Source organism: Labeo rohita, chromosome 4 (assembly GCF_022985175.1).
Source record: "Labeo rohita strain BAU-BD-2019 chromosome 4, IGBB_LRoh.1.0, whole genome shotgun sequence".
NCBI classification, from domain to species: Eukaryota; Metazoa; Chordata; class Actinopteri; order Cypriniformes; family Cyprinidae; genus Labeo; species Labeo rohita.
In genome coordinates, this window is record NC_066872.1 from 37,412,052 (window position 1) to 37,432,982 (window position 20,931).

At 31.5% G+C, this 20,931-nt stretch overlaps 1 protein-coding gene across 1 annotated transcript; it reads left to right on the top strand.

Moving 5' to 3' along the window:
- Positions 1-6: 6 nt before the first annotated feature.
- Positions 7-15,478, top strand: mettl25 (methyltransferase like 25; the record flags this gene model as incomplete). Its single annotated transcript, XM_051107276.1, has 9 exons — positions 7-429; positions 2,027-2,174; positions 6,992-7,086; positions 7,337-7,366; positions 7,885-7,958; positions 10,426-10,519; positions 12,409-12,483; positions 12,565-12,636; positions 15,242-15,478. Coding segments are annotated over 9 exons (1,107 nt in total), but the record flags the coding sequence as incomplete, so codon positions are not given.
- Between the last annotated feature and the right edge of the window lie 5,453 nt (positions 15,479-20,931).

The window sequence follows — 20,931 nt, forward strand, 5'->3', positions numbered from 1 at the left end:
CCTTTGAATAGTGAGAATGGGAGTAAGCAACACAGCATAAACTTTGAAAGCAGTGATGGCAACGAAAACGTTATTACTGAGGAAAAGGAAAGCTTTGAGGCTCAAGCAGAAACCAGTGCTTTATCAAAACAAGTTGCCAATGATTTATCCGCTTCAGATAATGCCGCAGAATGTCCATTAGACCCAAATGATTCAGATGCAGGAAGCAGCTTCTTCAGTATGCTGTCTCTGGACGTCATAGAGGACGTCTCTGCCCGCGTCCACCCCGGCCAGCTGAGCCTGGAGGAAAGGGAGAAAAGGAAGAGAGAGAATCTGGAGAGGAAGGCTCGTGAAGGAAGAGGAAATGACAGCGACGACAGCCTGTTTTCCCCTCTGACCTCATATGTCACTGCAGAAACTGAGCTCAAGACACTGATTACAGAGCTGGAGGTGAAGAGATGTCATAATACAGGGGGTTCTGACTATGAGAGGAAAAAAACAAACAATAATAATAATTATAATATTATTATTTGTTAAACTAATTAATTTAGTTATTTATTTTTATTATTATCTTAAGAAAAATATTCTAAAAATGTCAGATAAATATTATTTAAATAAATGTTGTTAAATAATAATAACAATGTATTATTAATTCTAAAATAAGTAATCAAGGCAGAAAAATAAAAAACATATTACAAAAACAGTAATAATAATAATACATATTTATTACATTTTTTAATTTAGTAATAATAATATTAACTTTTTAGGTATATAATTTATTTATATAGTTAATGATATATAATTAATAATAATAATTATAGTAGTAGTTAAAACATGTTAAAATAAATGTTGTTAAAATAATAGTAGTAGTAGTAATAATAATAATAATAATAATTATAATGTATTATTCATAGTAAAATAAATAACCAGGGAGACAAATTATATAATAATGTAATAAACAATAATAAACTTTAATAAAACAACAGTTATAATAATTAATGTTGTAATACTGTTACTATTTTATTATTATTATTATTTATTACTTATTAAACCAATTAATTAGTTAATAATAATAATAATAATATTGTTAATATTATTTATTGACTGAGATTATTAGTAATACATTTTATAATTATTCTGAGAAAAAAATCTAATTGTTTTAATAATAATAATAATAATAATAATAATGTATTATTTTAATAAATCATTCTAAAATTAAGTGTAACACAACAAAAACTGTAATAATACTAATAATAATTATAGTAATAAATAAAAATGTTAATTTATTAACGTTTATTTAATTTATTTAATGTAAATTTGTTATTCATTGTAAAGGTTGTAAAAATATCCAGGGAAGAAAACTGTGTATAAATGCAACAACAACAATGAAAACAACAATAATGATAATTACTGTAATAATGCTGTTATTATTATTATTATAATTATGTATAGCTTAATTGTAATAATAATGACTATGACTACTACTGCCTCTAATAATAATAATAATTATAACAACTTTACTAGCATTATTGTTATAATAATAATAGTCATTATTATTATTATTATTATTATTATTAAAATTACTAATTCTTTAAAAAAAAATTACATTGTTGTTTTTACCGTATCATCATATAATATCATGCTTAAAATACTAATTATATACTCAAGCTGTATTTTTCCATGTTATTTGAAACTACTTTTTTTCATTGTGAACTTGTTGTGAATTTATTTCATATGACATTCTCTCAGGAACAAATAATTAATGTATTTTAAACTCATATAATAGCACAAGAGCCGGGCTATGCTGCAATAGTGATCCAGCTGTGGGCTTTGATTATAGAGCTAAAGTTGTACCACTGCACAGCGAGATGTCTGCGATTATCCTAATCATGTTAATTAGGTGAAATTGAGCTCAAGAATGGAGAGGGTCTTGGATGTGTCCATAGCAAATTATTTATGATCAATGAGAGATGGCAAACAGTTTGTGTTGATTTCACTAAATTACCCCCTTTTTTCTCCCGCTCTCTTTTCTCTGGCTGGTACCCAGGATGCAGTTCTGGTTGGCCTGCATACGTGTGGAGATTTGGCCCCCAGCTCTCTGCGGATGTTCAGGGCCAAACAGGAGCTGCGCGCCGTTTGCAGTGTGGGCTGCTGCTACCACCTGCTCTCTGAAGAGTTTGATCAGGACAGACAGGGTAAGAACACTTCCTGTCTGTACACACACACACACACACGGACAGATCAGTCTCCATCAGACTAAGTGTCTAAGTAAGTCTTCAAACAAGACAAGCTGTGTGGAACTGCATTTCTCTGTAAGATGTTCTTTCCAGCAATGTGCAGCAAAAATATTCATTATAAAATAATAAGTACTTCTATGTATTTTGCTACTTATAATGCATTTTATAAAGTTTATAATTATACATTTTATAATTATGAAGTTTATTATTATATAAGAATTATTATTATTTATTATTATTATTAATTTGTTTAGTAAATAAACAACAATTTTGTTGCATTTTATAATAAGAATTATTATTATTATTGTTGTTGTTATTAAATGTATTAAGTATTTTATAATGAATTTTTGTTTGTTTATTTATTTAACACATAAACCAATAATAATAATGATGATAATAATAATAATAATAATAATTATTATTATTATTATTATTATTATTATTATTATTAATATAATAATTATAAAGTAATTGTAACATTCTAATAACATTCTAATTATTACAACATCCTAATAATTAAAATCTGTAGTGATTAACATCTACAAATATATAACATTCTAATAATTATTCTAATATTAATTATTATTCTATAATGAATTAAATAAAAATGATAATTAAATGATAATTATAATACAATTAGAATAATAACAGCTGCAGCAATGATAATAATTGTATTATTATAAAATAAATAATACGTTTTATGACTAATCAAAATTGTTATTAATCAAATTACTAATCAAAATTATTTTTTGGATTTTATAACAAATAATATATTACTTTAAAATGAATAATACATAGTTTTTTTTTTATTAAATAGTACTTATTTCATTATTTAATGATTATTATTATCAATAATATGATCATTATTTGTAATGTAAGTATAATTGTAATGTATTTGTAACAAATATTATTATTATTATTATTATTATTATTACATAAAGTTCACTAGGCTCCAAAACAACCCCATTAGTCCCCGCTGGTGTGGAAAAAAAAAGAAGCACTGACATATTTTTCAGCATATCTTCCACAGAGAAAGTGAGAAAGTCATACAAATTTGGAACAACATGAGAATAATTAAATGATGACAGAATATTTATTTTTAGGTGAACTTTCCCTTTAAGGCTCAGTGTTAGTTTTAAGAGAGCATGTGGTTTCTGTTTGCCTCTCTCTTACTCTCAGACACTTTCTCTTAGAGGAGACAGTGGAGAAAAGACTAGAGCACTTACAAAATATGATATTTTGATCACATAATTGCTGTCGATTAAGTCAGAGTCCCATGCTGTGAAGCACAGCAGGACTACAATAATATCTCATTGTTTTTTAAAGCCTGGTGATCACATCACAGGCTCTCGACTGCTGCAGGGACAGAGCTAAAACGCATGAAGTGTGTGCAAAAGTTGGACTGACATCACAAACACTCTACACTTCAACAGACTGTCTGTTTGATCTCAATAACTGGAGAAGAGTCAGTACAACATGTGGCGTTTTCAACATGATGATGTCAAGGCTTCAGCGGCTCGTTTTACAAGCACGTTTGTTCTGAAGAAGAAACAATGTAATGAAACAAGTGTGGTTCCAATGGAAATGCACACTCAAAACCCTGTACGATTACAGCATGCTGTGCATTTAAACGTGAAGTGTGTCATTTTTGTGCATCCCACAGATTTATGAAGATTTTGCATAGAATTTCAGTTGCTTGAGTAGGATTTACTGCTATGATCTTTTCATTTTGACAGTGTAATACTTTTTTATCTCTAATCAGGTCTTGCATTTGCTGACTCAATTCAAAAGAGCCCACGCAATATGTCCTACTTAGACAGAAAACAGGAAGTCCCACCCACAAATATTTTTTTTTTTTTTTTTTTTTTTTTTTAGGCATTCGCTTATTTATACTGCATTAAATTTGTGTTTTCATCAAAAATAAAAAATAAAAAAGACACACTTCAGTTTAAAACTGTGTTTTATTATCAAACATAAACTGAAGATAGTCGCCTCAAGACAGTGTTAAAGTTCACTCACAATGAGTCAAGCGTTTCATAATAAAATCGCTGACATGTCCCTCTCTCACGCATTTTTTTTTTCTTTATTCTGTATCACACACACATTTTTCAGGTCTGTGCTGGACTCTGGATCCTGTTCGGTTTGGCATGGTTTAGATTAGCATGATAGCTGGAGTAAACAGTGTTTATCTGCACCATGAATTGGCCTCAAACTACAGTGTGGGTCTTGTTTGAATGGCATGTGTTCAGCAGGTTCTCATCCACAAAATGTTTAGTGTTTAGTTTTAAAATGCAATAAAAAGTTTGGGGTTGTTAAGGATTTTAATGTTTTTGAAAGACGTCTTTATGCTCACCAAGCATGCTTTCATTTGATCAAAAATACAGTAAATACAGTGAAATATTATTACAATTGTTTTCTGTTTTAATATCATTTGAAATATAATTCATTTCTGTAATGCAAAGCATAATTTTCAGCATCCAGTCTTCAAAGTAGGACTGTGACGATTCCTTGATTCAATTTGAGTACTCATTTATAAAAACTTCTAGACTGTTTTTTGCCTTTTCAGTTAAATTGAAGCGTCTCAAACTCCATCTTTGCATATTGTTGTGAGTTTGGGTTTATTATAACGTTCATCTATTAATTATAATTATCCGATTACTCGATTAATCGTCAGAATAATCGATCAATTACTCGATTACCAAATTAATCGTTTAGTGACAGCCCTACTTTAGTGTCACTTGATCATTCAGAAATCATTCTAAAATGTTGAGTTGATGCTCTAGAAATATTTCTTACTATTATCAAAGTTGAAAACAATTGGAAAACATCTTTGCGGGATTATTTGGTAACAGTTTTGTTTAATAAAACCATATGATTACTTGCTTCTGATACTTTATTTGAACTAATTATCATTGCCTCCGTGCTATTATATATGGATTTTAAGTAATTAAGGCTATTGTTCGCTTAGGTCTGTTTTTATTGCTACAAAATATATATATATTATTGTCCAATTACTCAATTAATCGTCCGAATAATCGACTGATTACTCGATTACCAAAATAATTAGTGAGAGCTAGGGCTGTCAACGATTAATCGCGATTAATCGCATACAAAATAAAAGTTTAAGTTTGCCTAATATATGTGTGTGTACTGTGTGCAATTATTATGTATATATAAATACACACAAATTAATGTGTATATATATGAGAAATGTTATTAATATACAAAATGATTTTATTTATATAAAATATAAATTATATAAAAATGATAATAAATACATATGCTTGTAAATATTTCTTAAATATATACATGAATGTGTTTGTATTTATATATACATAATAATTATACACAGTACACACACATATATTAGGCAAACTCAAACTTTTATTTTGTATGCAGTTAATCGCGATTAATCGTTGACAGCCCTAGTGAGAGCCCTACTTCACTGTCACATGATTCTTCAGAAATCATTCTAATATACCTAGTTGATGCTCTAGAAATATTTCTTAGTATTATCAAGGCTGAAAATGGTTAGAAAACATTTTTGCAGGATTATTTGGTAACAGTTTTGTTCAATAAAATCATATGATTACTTGCTTCTGATACCTTATTTAAACTATCATTGCCTTAGTGCTATTATATATGGATTTTGAGTAATTTTAAAGGCTATGGCTCGCTTAGGTCTATTTTAATCTACTTTTCTTTAAAAAAAAAAAAAGATATATATATATATATATATATATATATATACACACACACAGTTACTCGATTAATTGTCAGAATAATCGACTGGTAACTCGATTACCAAAATAATCATTAGTGACAGCCCTGCATCAGTGTCATATGATCATTCAGAAATCATTCTAATATGCTGAGTTGATGCACTAAAAACATTTATCATTATTATCAAGGTTGAAAACGGTTGGAAAACATTTTCATAGGATTATTTGGTAACAGTTTTGTTCAATAAAACCTTATGATTACTTGCTTTTAATACTTTATTTGAATGCATTATTATTGCCTCATTGCTATTATATGTGGATTTCAAGTCATTTTAAAGGCTATTGTTTGCTTAAGTCTAATTTCATTACTACAAAAAGAATGATAATTATCCGAATACTGGATTAATCACTCGAATAATCGACCAATTACTCAGTTACCAAAATAATCGTTAGTGGGAGCCTCTTCAGAAATCATTCTAATATGCTGAGTTAATGCTCTAGAAACATTTCTTATTATTAAAAACATTTTTACAGAATTATTTGGTAACAGCTTTGTTCAATAAAACCATTTAATTACTTGCTTCTGATACTTTATTTGAATGATTTATCATTGCCTCTTTCCTATTATATATGTATAGGTCTATTTTTATCTGTTTTCTACAAAAAAAGTTAATTATAATTACACCGAATACTCGTAACAGCCCTACATCAGTGTCACATGATCATCCAGAAGTCATTTTAATATGTTGAGTTGATGCACTAGAAAAATTTCTTATTATAATCAAGGTTGAAAATGGTTGGAAAACATTTTTACAAGATTCTTTGATAAATAGAAAGTTCAAAAGAACAGCGTTTATTTAAAATCGACATCTTTAATAACATTATAAATGTCTTTACTGCCATCTTTGATCAATTTTAATGCATCCTTGCTTGAGTAGAAGTATAATGTCTTTACAAAATATATGTTGTGACCCCAAACTTTTGAAACATATTTAATTTTAAAAGCTGTTTTTCATCTGTGTTGTTTTGTGTTGTTTTGTGGTTGTTGCTTAGGGTGTGTCGACGGTGTGTGTGGTTTCCCTATGAGTCAGTATCTGAAGGCTCAGGCGTGTTTCTGTGGTCGAAATGCCAGGATGTCAGCATGTCTAGTAAGTTTGGTTCACACGTCACAAGTAACATCACATTGCCCACGCATCTTCAACCACATCCTTTGCTTATTAGCTGATGCAATGTTGCATCAGATTTGAACTATAAATAAATAATCTGTTAGGTGTAATTTTTTAGCAAATCAAACCATGATATCGTGTTTAGTTATCACTACTTTCTCAATTCAAGCTTGTTTTTAGCAGATTTGGCTGATGTTGAGCTCTTCACAAACTCTTTTTATTCCCCTCTCAGGCTCTGGAGAGAGTGTCTGCTGGAGGAGGGGTGAGTACTTGCTTGTGTCATATATCATATCAATATTCATATTTCAATTAAAAGCCCATTTCCTCTGCAGAATTTGCATATAAAGAGGGCAATCTCATGCGATCAAGTCTGTTTGCACAGCTGATGGTAATGTGCTGGTCAAGCTTGAATGCCAGAATGTACAGCATATGCAGCTATGCATATTTATCTGATTTAATTAGACACACTGTGTATTTTAAGATGATTTTTTTTTTCTCTTTTAAAAATGTTTGAAAGTTCAAAGGTGAAGCAGTCAGCATGAACAGTCTCTTTCAGTCTTCTACATGTCTGATTGTTTGGATGACATAATTGTGATGGAAAATATGACATAATCTGTTTTGCCGCAAATGGGACAAACATTTCAAATGAAGTAATTAAAAACATAAATAAGTAAGGAAAGCTAACTAAATAAGCATGCATTGTATAAGTAAGCAAAATCAGCTTTGAAATGAAGTAAAATGATTTGGATTGTGGTTAAATGGGTTTCTTATCTGTTACAGCTGCCTATGGAGTCACTTTTTTATCGGGCGGTGCTTCATGTTATTTTACGGGATCACTATGATTCCTTTAAAAGGTATTTACACTAACTGTTGCCACTGCAAATGTTCATGGCCTAAAGAAACATATTACCAAATACTGGAGGTTTGGCAAAAAAATGAAAATTATTTTATTTAAATTTTATTTTACTGTATGCACACGCACACACTTTATTACTCTAAAACACAGATTAAATAAATACATAAATAAATGTATTATATGTATTTGTTATATCTGTATATTTCAGTCAATTTAAACAAATTAAAAATATATATAGTATGTAATTTTATATAATATTTATTTTTGTAATATTTAATAATTATATGTGTGTTTATTATATTTAAAATGTTAAATATAATAAACACATATAAACAAATTAGTATACAATATTTTTTTTTCCATATGTATGTATATATATATATATATATATATATATATATATATATTTTTTTTTTTTTTTTTTTTTTTTTTTTTTATAGTAATTTCTGTGTATGTATGTGTGCCTATAGATAGATAGATACACACACACACATTCACTTTTGGACTTTTGGTAAATAGACATATAAATACATTTATTATATATATTTATTATATATTTCTGTGTATTTTAGGCAAAATAAATAAATTAAAATTGTACATAAAATGTGTTTTTATGTAATCGTTTTTTTGGTAATATTTGTTAATTATATATGATTTATGGTCAATATAAATAAATTAAATTAGTATATAATATGTAATTTTTTATTTAATAATTTTATTTAGTAATATTTGTGTGTGTGTGTATGTGTGTGTGACACTTTTGGTCTACAGCAAATATAATATAAAGAGACATAAATACATGTATTATTTGTATTATATATTTCTGTATATTTTAGGCAATATAAATAAATTAAAAGTGTATATAAAACGTATTTAGTGTAATAGTTTTAATATTTGTTAATTATATATGCATTTATTATATATTTATAGTCAATGTGAGTACATTTAATTAGTAAATAATATGTAATTTTTTATTTATTAATTTTATTTAGTAATATTTTTGTGTGTATATGTGTGTATACACACACGCGCTACACTGTGTTAGTCTACAGCACATGTTATATAAATAGACATAAATTCTATATTATATGTATTTATTATATATTTCTGTATATTTTAGGCAATATAAATAAATTAAAACTGTACATAAAATGTATTTTTATGTAATAGTTTTTGGTAGTATGTGTTAATTATATATGTTTTTATATATTTATCTTCAATATAAATAAATTAAATTAGTATATAATATGTAATTTTTTATTTAATAATTTTATTTAGTTGTGTGTGCCACTTTTGGTCTACAGCACAATATAATATAATATAAAGAGACATAAATACATATTTATATATATTACATATTTCTGTATATTGTAGGCAATATAAATAAAATCGTATATAAAATGTATTTTAATGTAATAGTTTTTTGGCAATATTTGTTCATTATATATGTATTTATTATATATTTATAGTCAATGTAAATAAATTAAATTAGTACATAATATGTAATTTTTTATTTAATAATTTTATTTACTAATATTTTTGTGCATTAGTATATACACACACACACACACACACATGCACCCACTACACTGTATTAGTCTACAGCACATATTATATAAATAGACATATAAATACTTTTATTATATGTATTATATATTTCTGTATGTAGTATATAAAATGTACTAACTTACTTATTTGATATTTTTTTTTGCCGTATTTGCAATATTATGTTTTTAGACAATATAAATAAATGAAATTATATAATGTTAGATAAAATAATATATAATATATATAATATTTATTTTTTGTTTTACATACATAATATTGGAGGTTTGGCAGTAAATTATAGTTTAATACAAAACCAAAAAAAGTCCCGTCTTTGAAAAACAGTCTGTAAAAACGGAAACACACTCCCTGGACCCCCCGATGAGCGGCTCTCAGTCAAAAACACACGCGATGACAAATATTGAGCTCCCACACTGACGCCGTTCCCCTCCAAAAAAAACAGGATCAGATATCTCATCGACAGCACTCTTACCACATCATCTGCTCATTAGACAGAAAACAACCGCCTGTCTTTGTTTTAGTCGCCGGAGAGCTTTAGTAAACTAGAGGAGAGAATAAAGAGGCTCCAGATTCCCTCTGGTCCTTCCTCCTTTTTTGCGGAGGATGAGAAATGTTTATTGAGATACTTGATCGTGGCTGGAGAGAGCAGATCTGATTCAGTGCTGACTGATGCTCGTGACTCAAACCCTGAAGCCCTGTTTTCAGGTTCAATAAGCTTCTGTGAGTCAAAGCCAAACCATCTGGTTACGGTAATGTGCAAGTCAACAAGGAGTGCAAAGTTCACCCTCTGCATGTGACTTACTGTCTGCACATTTAGTTTCTAAACTACATAAAAAATGTGTTAAACAATTGTGTTAGTGTTTGAATTATTTGATGGGTATTTTATTTTTTGTTGGCAGTGAGAAACGTGTTGGGAACGTGTACTCCAAGGCCTCGTCGTTTGTGGATTATGTCAGGCGAGCACTTAAGAAGCTGGATCTGGATGACACCAAAGTAATAACCAAAAGTTCTCACGTTACATTTAATGTTTTCTCAGTCTGCCCACATGCATCTGAATTACACCACAATGAAGCTAATGAGATAAACAGACTAAAATATGTCTGACATGTAGGGAAATATGGGAATGGATAGCAAGAGATAATTAAAAAGGCTTCACCCGGCCTAGAATATACCAGTGGATTTTTTTGTATCCTGATTCTGAGGGTAAATGTGCAGCATTCTGTGGAAACAGTGAAATATAGTGTATGTATTTTATATAAGTATATTATATAATATGTATTATGTAATATTTACATATAAATATGTGAAATATTTAAAATTCATTTTAATGTATTCTAAAATGTAATTAATTCCTTTGATAACAAAGCTGAATTATAAGAAGTCTTCCGAGTCGCATGATCTATTAGCAATAATTCTGATATGCTGATTTGATAATAATTTGCTATACACACACACACGTTTGTTTTTGTGAGTTGTGGGGACTTTCCATAGACTTCTATAGTTCTTATACTGACCAAACGATATTGTCTATCCCCTAACCCAACCCTAATCCTAAACTTACCCCTTAAAGAAAACATGTTTGCATTGTTACATTTTCAGATAAACATCATTTACTATTTTTAATTATTTTTTTACATTGTGGGGCAGCAGGCTGGTACCATATATATATATATATATATATATATATATGTATATGTATTTGTATATGTAATGTGTTTTTATAAATACATATGATATTTATATAAAAATATTAGTAATATTTTAATTTTATTTTATTTTGCTTTATACACTCAACTATATATATATATATACAGGGGTTGGACAGTGAAACTGAAACACCTGGGTTTAGACCACAATTAGTATGCCGTTTGGCCTCCTTTTGCAGCCAATACAGCATTATTTCATCTTGGGAATGACAAATACAAGTCCTGCACAGTAGCCAGAAGGATTTTGAGCCATTCCTTTCACAGAACAGTGGCCAGGTCACTATGTGATGTTGGTGTATGAAAACATTTCCTGACTCGCTCCTCCAAAACACCCCAAAGTGGCTCAATAATATTCAGATCTGGTGACTGTGCAGGCCATGGGAGATGTTTAACTTTACTTTCATGTTCATCAAATCACTCTTGTCACCAGTCTTGCTGTGTGTATTGGTGCATTATCATCCTAATACACGGCACCACCTTCAGGGTACAATGTTTGAGCTATTGGGTGCACATAGTCAACATTCACACTCTGCTCTTATTGGTGGAATGTGCGATCAGTAAAGACTGGCCACCAGGCTGCATAAATATAGCCATGAAACCTCCAACACTATATTGGCCAGTGTTTCAGTTTCATTGTCCAACCCCTGTGTGTATATATATATATATATATATATATATATTTTTTTCATTCATTTAATATAAAATCTAAAACTTTTATTTTGAAGTGTATATATAATATAATATTAATAAAACAATAGTGCTAACAATAATTATTATAATTCTGTTAAAGTTTAAGTTTGTTTTATTGAAGTGTGTATATATATATATATATATATATATATATTATATATATATATATATATATATATATATATATATATATATATATATATATATGTATATATATAAATTTGACATTCATCTATAAAATATTTGTCTAAATTTCATTACTTGTTATTTGCAATATATGTGTATATGTGAGTAAAATAAATTTGTCTAAAGAACAGGTTATCTAAATAGATTTATATAAATGTATTTACTTGTAATTCATTTTAGTTATTTACTATTTTTTATTTACTATTTTTAAAATCTAAACATTTTATAAAAATGTTATATGTACTACATTTGTATTAGTCTACAAAAATGCATTAGTGTTTTATCTCTTGTTGTCTTCAGCTATCTGACGGTGACATTCAGAGCTATCATGAACACTACAGTCCCAGAATGAATGAGATGGTGGCTTTTAACATGGTGAGTATGACATCGAAACGTATATTATTTATTTTCATCACTAACTCTATATCGGGCTCATGCTGGTTTCATCTTCCACAGTTAAAAGTGATTTTGGCTCCGTGTATAGAGGGTCTCATCCTTCTTGACCGACTTTGCTACTTGAAAGAGCAGGTAACAAACCAATTATAGTACAGATAACAGTACTTTTACACTCTGCTGTATGTCATTTGTGCATGGTAAGATGTTTAATCCTCAGTCAGAGAACTGTGAGGGGCTTTTGTTTTACAGCATACAGTATATATCAACTTTAGCCACATACAGCAGTTCCAAAACAGTCAAAAAAACTTGTTTTTAAAGGTTTCCAACTTACAGGAGTTCAGAGGTTTTGTGTTACACGTCCATTTCCTTCTTGCCCACCAGGCTTTGAACATAAAACCTCAAACCTCCTTGCGACGACAGTCAGGAGTGTCAGACTCAGCCATCTGTGAAGAACGTTAGACTGAAAATTTAGGGCATGACAAAATCATTTTGTTTATACTCACAAAACAGTGACAGTAAGTTTCTGTGGGATCAATTTCCACATGATCTTACAGGGTTCACATATCAGTCATGTAATGTAAAGCAAGTAAAACATCCCCAATGTCAGATCTGTTCGTTTTTTCTAGAGAGGTCTATGATTTGTGTATGTCAGACATTAAAGGGCTTGGCAACATGATAAGGTTTCTCATTGACGACTCTGTGAACTCCGCTAACCACATTGAAATCAGAGTCCGCTTTACAATTTGGCCTGTGGAGGGTTTTGTTATGTATAAACCATTTCATAACACGGTACTCTGGCTGTGCTGCCAAGTATATTAACGTGCTTTGGTCAGTGATTATGGAAAGCTGTAATATGGATTTGGGATTAAAACAAGCTGTGCTCAGTTAAGCTGATTATTTTGATCAGGTCCAATGTATTTTTTTACTATAGATATGCTGGGAACTTAATTTAAATTATGCTTCATCGAAAATAATATATCCCAAGTATTTGTGTGTGTGTCTATATATATATGTATATATATATATATGTGTATATATGTATATGTATATGTATATATACAACCAGGCTTGAGAACCAGTGTAACATGATTCCTGAACTAACTGATCTTATGATCCACTTGTTTTTAGAGAATCAAAAATCTAAATCATACAACGTGACCAGGTAATTTGGTTCGTGAATTAATTATTCAGGGAATCAGAAACAAATAGCGCGACCAGTGTAGTCTGATTCCCAAACAAGTGATTTTTTTGTACCAGTTCTTTTCAGTGAATCAGAAATATGAAGCATGGCCAATTCTTGAATCAATTTTTGACAAATGGGTATTATGAGTTGGTTCTTTTTTGTTAGTCAAAAACATACAGCATGACCAGTGTATGATTCTTTTGAGCTAGTTCTTGTTAGTGAATCGGAAATATGAAGCATGACCAGTGAACCAATTCCTGACAAATGGCTCTTATGAGTTTGTTCTTTTTAGTGAGTCAAAAACCTACAGCATGACCATTGTAGTCTGATTTCTGAACAAATGATTCTTTTGAACCAGTTCTTGTTAGTGAATCAGAAATATGAAGCATGACCAGTGTTCCAGTTACTGACAAATGGCTCTTATGAGATGGTTCTTTTTAGTGAGTCAAAAAAAAACAGCACACCTTGAGTCTGATTCCCAAACAAATGATTCTTTTGAGCCAGTTCTTGTTAGTGAATCAGAAATATGAAGCATGACCTGTGTACCAATTCCTGACAAATGGTTCTTATGAGCTGGTTTTTTTTAGTGAGTCAAAAACATACAGTGCTTGACCTGATTCCCAAACAAATGATTCTTTTGAACCAGTTCTTCTTAGTGAATCAGAAATATGAAGCATATCCAGTGTACTAATTCCTGACAAATGGTTCTTATGACTTGGTTTTTTTTAGCGCCTCAAAAACATACAGCATTACCTGATTCCAAAACAAATGATTCTTTTGAACCAGTTCTTGTTAGTGTATCGGAAATATGAATTCCTGACAAATGGCTCTTATGAGTTGGTTCTTTTTAGTGAGTCAAAAACATACAGCACAACCAGTGTAGTCTGGTTCCCGAACAAGTGATTCTTTTGAACCAGTTCTTCTTAGTGAATCAGAAATATTTAACAAGACTAGTGTACCAATTCCTGACAAATGGCTCTTATGAGCTGGTTCTTTGTAGTGAGTAAAAAACATAAAGCGCAATCAGTGTTGTCCAATTCCCAAACAAATGATTCTTTTGAACCAGTTCTTGTTAGAGAATCAGAAATATTAAACAAGACTATGAACCAATTCCTGACAAATGACTCTTATGAGTTGGTTCTTTTTAGGGAGTCAAAAACTTACAGCGCAACCAGTGTAGGCTGATTTCCAAGCAAATGATTCTTTTGAACCAGTTCTTGTTAGTGAATCAGAAATGTGAAGCATGACCAGTGTACCAATTTCTGACAAATTCTTACGAGTTGGTTCTTTTTAATGAATCAAAAACATACAGCACGAACAGTGTAGTCCATTCCTGAACAATTGATTCTCATGAGTCGGATCTTTTTAGTGAATCATAAAGAAAACAGTGCAGCTTGATTCTCAAGCAAATTTCATATTAAGAAAGCCTTACATGCATGCACATTTATGTTTTAAATATTAAATAAATCAATAAACAGTAAACTCTAAACCTTTGAATGTGGATTTCAGAGTTTCACATTTGATTCTACATTTAAAATGTCTCTTTTCTTTCAGGACAATGTGTCTCATTCGGCACTGGTTCAGCTCTTTGACCCCCTCCAGTCCCCTAGATGTTATGCAGTTGTTGGTATAAAGGAATCTACAGTTTGAAGACCAACGCTGGTGGCCCTGCTGTTTAGAGTTTTTTTTTATTTATTCTTTAAATAAAACCTTTTAATTTTTTATTACTTGTTTTTAATGTTTAATCATTGCTAATTCAAACCAACAATAAAAATGCTTTTAATTTAAGTTCACAGTAAATTAAAGCAGTTTTTTATTCCAGCTGCTGGTTCAGTTATGAGGCATAACGGTTCGGTCTGCAGCTTAAAGCGGAAAGATATAGTGATCAATGTGATGCAGAACGTTGCTTTTAGTGTTCATTAGTCTGACTGGTTTATAAATCAGCCTTAGCCTTACTGAGCCACACGAGGACATCAGTCACACTTGAGACGTCTTGTGCTTCCACTTATTTAACACACCATTAATATTAATCAGACATTGAGCTCTTCATTATTTTTAGCCATTCCCCAAAGACCATTATTCACCTGCCTTGCATGTTTTAGTTAATATTCATAAATGAAACACCTTGAGGTAGCTTTCGTCTTAGCCTGATTGATTCCTCAGTGTATTTTTGCTTGATTAAAACCCCTTTAAAAACTCACACAGCACTTAAGGCACAAAGAAAAGTCTTTTAGACTGTTTCTTGTGCATTTGTTGTGCTCGTACTACTATATTTGGTGTTACTATTTATGTTTGCTTAAGAAGGAATGTGGCTTTATAGAACTCCATGAGAGACTGCAAGGACCTCCTGAGTTTGTTGAAAATTACGCTCACTGGTCTGTCATCATTTTTCAGCAATATGGTTTCGTATGTGATAATTACGCAGTTTGAAGTAGCACAAGTGGTTACTAAAGTCCTGTTGAACTTGTTGAAACATAAGCGTTAATGTTTTCATCATAGTGATTATACGTAATTATTTATTGAATGCAAACATTGTGGAAAATTTTGAAGAAAGTTTGTTATTTTAGTAAAGTAGGCCGCATTGCTAAGCTTTAGTATACAGCATTTTTGCTTCTAATGATTTTTCCTTCTCTAACACTACGTCCATTTATCATGGTACCACTTGAGCAAAACAAAGCTAGCTCTGCCATTATTTCTGGAAAAAAATAGATGCCATTAGTTTGTCTGTGTGGAGATAAGCATGGCTACACATTGACACTGCAGCCTGAACTTCACTGAATTTGTTGGTGCCAGTCTAATGCCTCTCCACTAAGAGTCTGTTGACCAGTCACATATGCTTCCCTCATGGATTCATCTTCCAGCGGATGTATTGTGCCATATCCTGTTCTGTTTTTAAATCAGAGAAAGGAAAAGCTTCAGGATAATGATATGATGCACTCCAAAACATCTCTCTCCGTGACAGAAATAGCAAAGCGATGGGAAACCAGCTTACTCACTCCCTTATTTCCTGAAATGTAGCTTTTTTTCTTCGCATGCAAAGGAGGTTGAGGAAACATATCTCTATCGTCACCAAGAATGTCCAGCTCTGCTTTGAACAAAACAAGTTTCCTTTTTAGTACATTGTCAAAAAAAATTAAGAATTTGTTTTCTTCTCCTAAAGCAGAAACAGTCGACTGATTTGTTTGCTTGATCATTCGAGGATGATCATTTTTCAGCTCACAAAACAGCTGCTGTCCCCTGAAGTTTTGTAGTCAACAACCGTGGTGTGTTTCACCATCTTAATGACTTCAGGATATAAATAACACATTTACCAAAGATGTGAGATGGCAAGAAAATGCTAACATTTGTTGACCACTTAGACCTAGTTTAGACGAGACATGTTTTTTTTTGCATTCATCTGCGCTTCTTTAAATTTGGTTTTCTATGTAAACGTGCTAGACTGGTGGGGAATGGGGGAAAAAATCATAGTCTCTGGATGCTCTAGAAGTTGAACTTCTTAAAAGAGAAGTTCACTTGCAGAACAACAATTTACAAATAATTTACTCACCTCCTTGTCATCCACGATGTTCATGTCTTTCTTCAGTCGTAAAGAAATTATGTTTTTTGAGGAAAACATTTCAGCATTTTGAACTTCCAAAATGCAGTTTAAATGCGGCTTCAAACGATCCCAAATGCAGTTGTAAACGATCCCAGCCGAGGAAGAAGGGTCTTATCTAGCCTAACGATCGGTTACTTTAATAAAAATAATACAATTTATATACTTTTTAATGCCAAACGCTCATCTTATCTTACTCTGCCTGGACTGTTTATGTTCCTGTTCATGAAAGTTAGGGAATGTTGAAAAACTCCCCATCTCATGTTCTCCCTCAACTTCAAAATCATCCTATATCGGCGGAACTTCTGCAATAATGTAGAATGATTTTGAAATGATTTTTGAAGTTTAGGGAGAAAATATGGTCTGAGTTTTTCAACATACCCTAACTGTCTTGAGCCAGAGTACACAGAGTTCAAGGACTGCAAGGCAAGACGAGCGTTTGAGAATAAACGCTGGGATCGTTTACAAACGCATTTGGGATCATTTGAAGCCTTTTGGAAGTTCAAAATCGGGGCACCATAGCAGTCCATTATATGGGGAAAAATGCTTAAATGTTTTCCTTAAAAAACATAATTTCTTTACGACTGAAGAAAGAAAGACATGAACATCGTGGATGACATGGGGGTGAGTAAATTATTTGTAAGTTGTTGTTGTGGAAGTGGACTTCTCCTTTAACTGAAGCACACGACACCTCAAAAGAAACAAGATGTCAGTGCATTTTTTTGTGTTAAAAACGTGAAACGCTGAGCAGTGGGATGTGAAAAAAAGCAAGGTCTCATGTTTTAAAAGTTGAAACAACCCAATCTCGTGAGAAAATCCAACAATTTTACTTGGTGGCAAATTCATTGTATGATTTGTACGAAAATCAGTGCTGTCAATCGATTTTTTAAAAATCAACTCCTTAATCGCACATTTTTAATGAAATTAATCGCAATTTATCCAACTCAACATTAAGGTTTTTAAAAATACTTTTACATTCCAATAATTTCACATTCAGTCTTCAAATTACAGACAGTATACTTTTAATATTTGTTTAATGGCATATTTTGGCATTTTAATCAAACAATAATATCAACAATGATCTGATATAGAGTAATACTACACTCTTTGCATTTTCCATAACATAATTAAACAAACTGTATGATTTGTACGAAAATCAGTGCTGTCAATCGATTTTTAAAAAATCATCAATCGCACATTTTTAATGAAAATAATCGCAGTTAATCCAACTCAACATTAAGGTTTTTAAAAACACTTTTACATTCCAATCATTATTTTATGACTGAGTGGGAGTATTACTGATATCAATACTACTGATGTCTCTAAGAAAATTAAATTGTTCAACCATTGACTACAGCCATTCAACATTACATTATCATTGAGAACTATCAATTTTAACATTTGTTAGATTTTAAAAAATAACTTCTAATTTCAGTGAACTTAAACAGTCTTCACATAAGCCCATTATTTACCTTAAGTTATCAAACACTAAATACTCAATTAAATATGTATGAATCCTTAAAGCTAAAAAAGCTTTATAGAATTTCTTTTTTTTTCTTTTGTTCTTTGTTTAACAGACATCACAGTAGCTGGGTTATTAGCTTATTTGGCTATTACTTTAAGAGCTACCGCTGCTGAATGTGTTGCGGATCTGATACGCATACTTGTGGGCATAAGCAAATTGTGTGAAAACGTGAAAGCTAGATTATATGAATTTGTCCAAATTGTCAACCAATTTGCCAAAATGTTAAAATAATTTTGAACCATCACAAGGATTTTTTTATGCCTTTATTTAGATCGGACAGTGTAGGTAAGACAGGAAGTGAAGTGGGAGAGAAAGAAGGGGGTGCCGGGATTCGAACTCGGGACGCCCGCAGTGCAATGGCGCTATATGTCGGCACACTAACCACAAGACTATTGGCGCTGACATGATAGGATAGTTAGTTGACTGGAAGTGAAGTGGGATGGGGGATGTAATTGGGAAAGGTTCACGAGCCAGGACTTGAACTCGGGACACCCAAAGCGCAACGGCGCTACACAGTATGTCACGCGCGGCCCGCAAAGCTATCGATGTTGATCCGTACCAAGCATGTTGGTATTCGTTCAAATATGGCTGCTTTTAAAAAAAATGCTAAAAAAGCATTGCAGTTGAGTGCAAAAATGCATTCTATGTGAACACCCTCTCATGCTTCGTCTTGCATATTTAAACACAAGTACGCATTTTTTGTGAACGCCCCCTTAAATTCATCATAGTGTGGGAGGTTATACACTGATTGAATTTTTACTCCCAGGATGCTGCTTTTCTTTGCTGTTTTAGCTGTGCATACATCCACGCCCTGGCTAGTCTTGTGTGAGAAGGAGATGAAAAGGAAAATGATGGGAAAACTCAATGGGGAGCCATTTAAGCTTCCGGCCAGTGGAGGAAGCAGGGAGGAACCAGATGAAGTGGGAAACGATGAGAAAAGCCAACGGGAGCCAGAGTAGCTTCCGGTCAGTGGAGGAAGCAGGGAGGAACCGCACAATACTCCTTATCAGGCATCTGCGCTTTAATAGGGAACTGTTTGAGAAAAGAAGGAGAGGGGAGAGTGAGAGCGAAGGGAATTGGAAGGGAAGAGAGGTGCGATTTATATTTTCATCACTGATTCAAAGGGACTAAACAGGATGCGCAGATGGAAAATATTCTGTTATTATTTCTCTCTCCTTCAATCCCGTCTCTATTTCTCCCTCACACGCAAACATATGCCAATCTCATCTACAATGACGCATGATGAGCTCCATCTGAAAATAATCAGCTTCTTTTTTGCCTCACAGTCTGAAGTGTTAACAGGATTTGATGAAACAAATTCATGTCTGGCCGAAGGATGTACATGAATAAAATGTCTTCAACGTCTGTTATTTCACTCTCTCAATGTATGCTGTATGCATCAGGGGCCTCAATCCGATTTTGATTGTAAAAATCAGTGATGTATATATTTTTTTTCAGTTGTGGACGAAAATGTAAACAAGTTCTTGTAATGTGTTCCTTATCAAAAATTAGACGGTGATGTTTCAGATTGAAATGTTCTGCCCTGAAAACATTTTCCTACAATATCCTGATTGCTACTTTATTGAAGTAAATTTGAAGCAAATTTTCATTTTGGGGTAAACTATTGCTTTAACCACCTATCTTCATTTGTGGAATTACGTTATGGAAAATCCAAAGAGTGTAGTATTACTCTATATCAGATCACTGTTGATATTATTGTTTGATTAAAAGCATTGCATTTCAAACACAGGCCACACAAACGTGAAACTGTCAAATACCATTTTTTGCAATCAAAACGAGAGGATGAAGAGCAAAAACAAACATGGGAATAACAAAGTCAAATCAAGACTTAAATCAGTTTACATATGAAATGTACGTTTAATCAGCCTAAAACACATTTGGTGCTATTTATTATTTTAATATGGTGTGTTTTGTGCTGGACTAAATCAAGCAGGTGCTATTTTGGAGCAAGGGTGTTATAGATTGTGGCACTGCCCATCATAACCATTTCCTTTTTGATATTTATCAGATGTGATGAAAAAATCTTTCCTAAATGAAAGAAAAAATAGAAAATATTTATACAACAGGAAAATGAAAACGTGAGGATTTTACAGTCCTCAGACT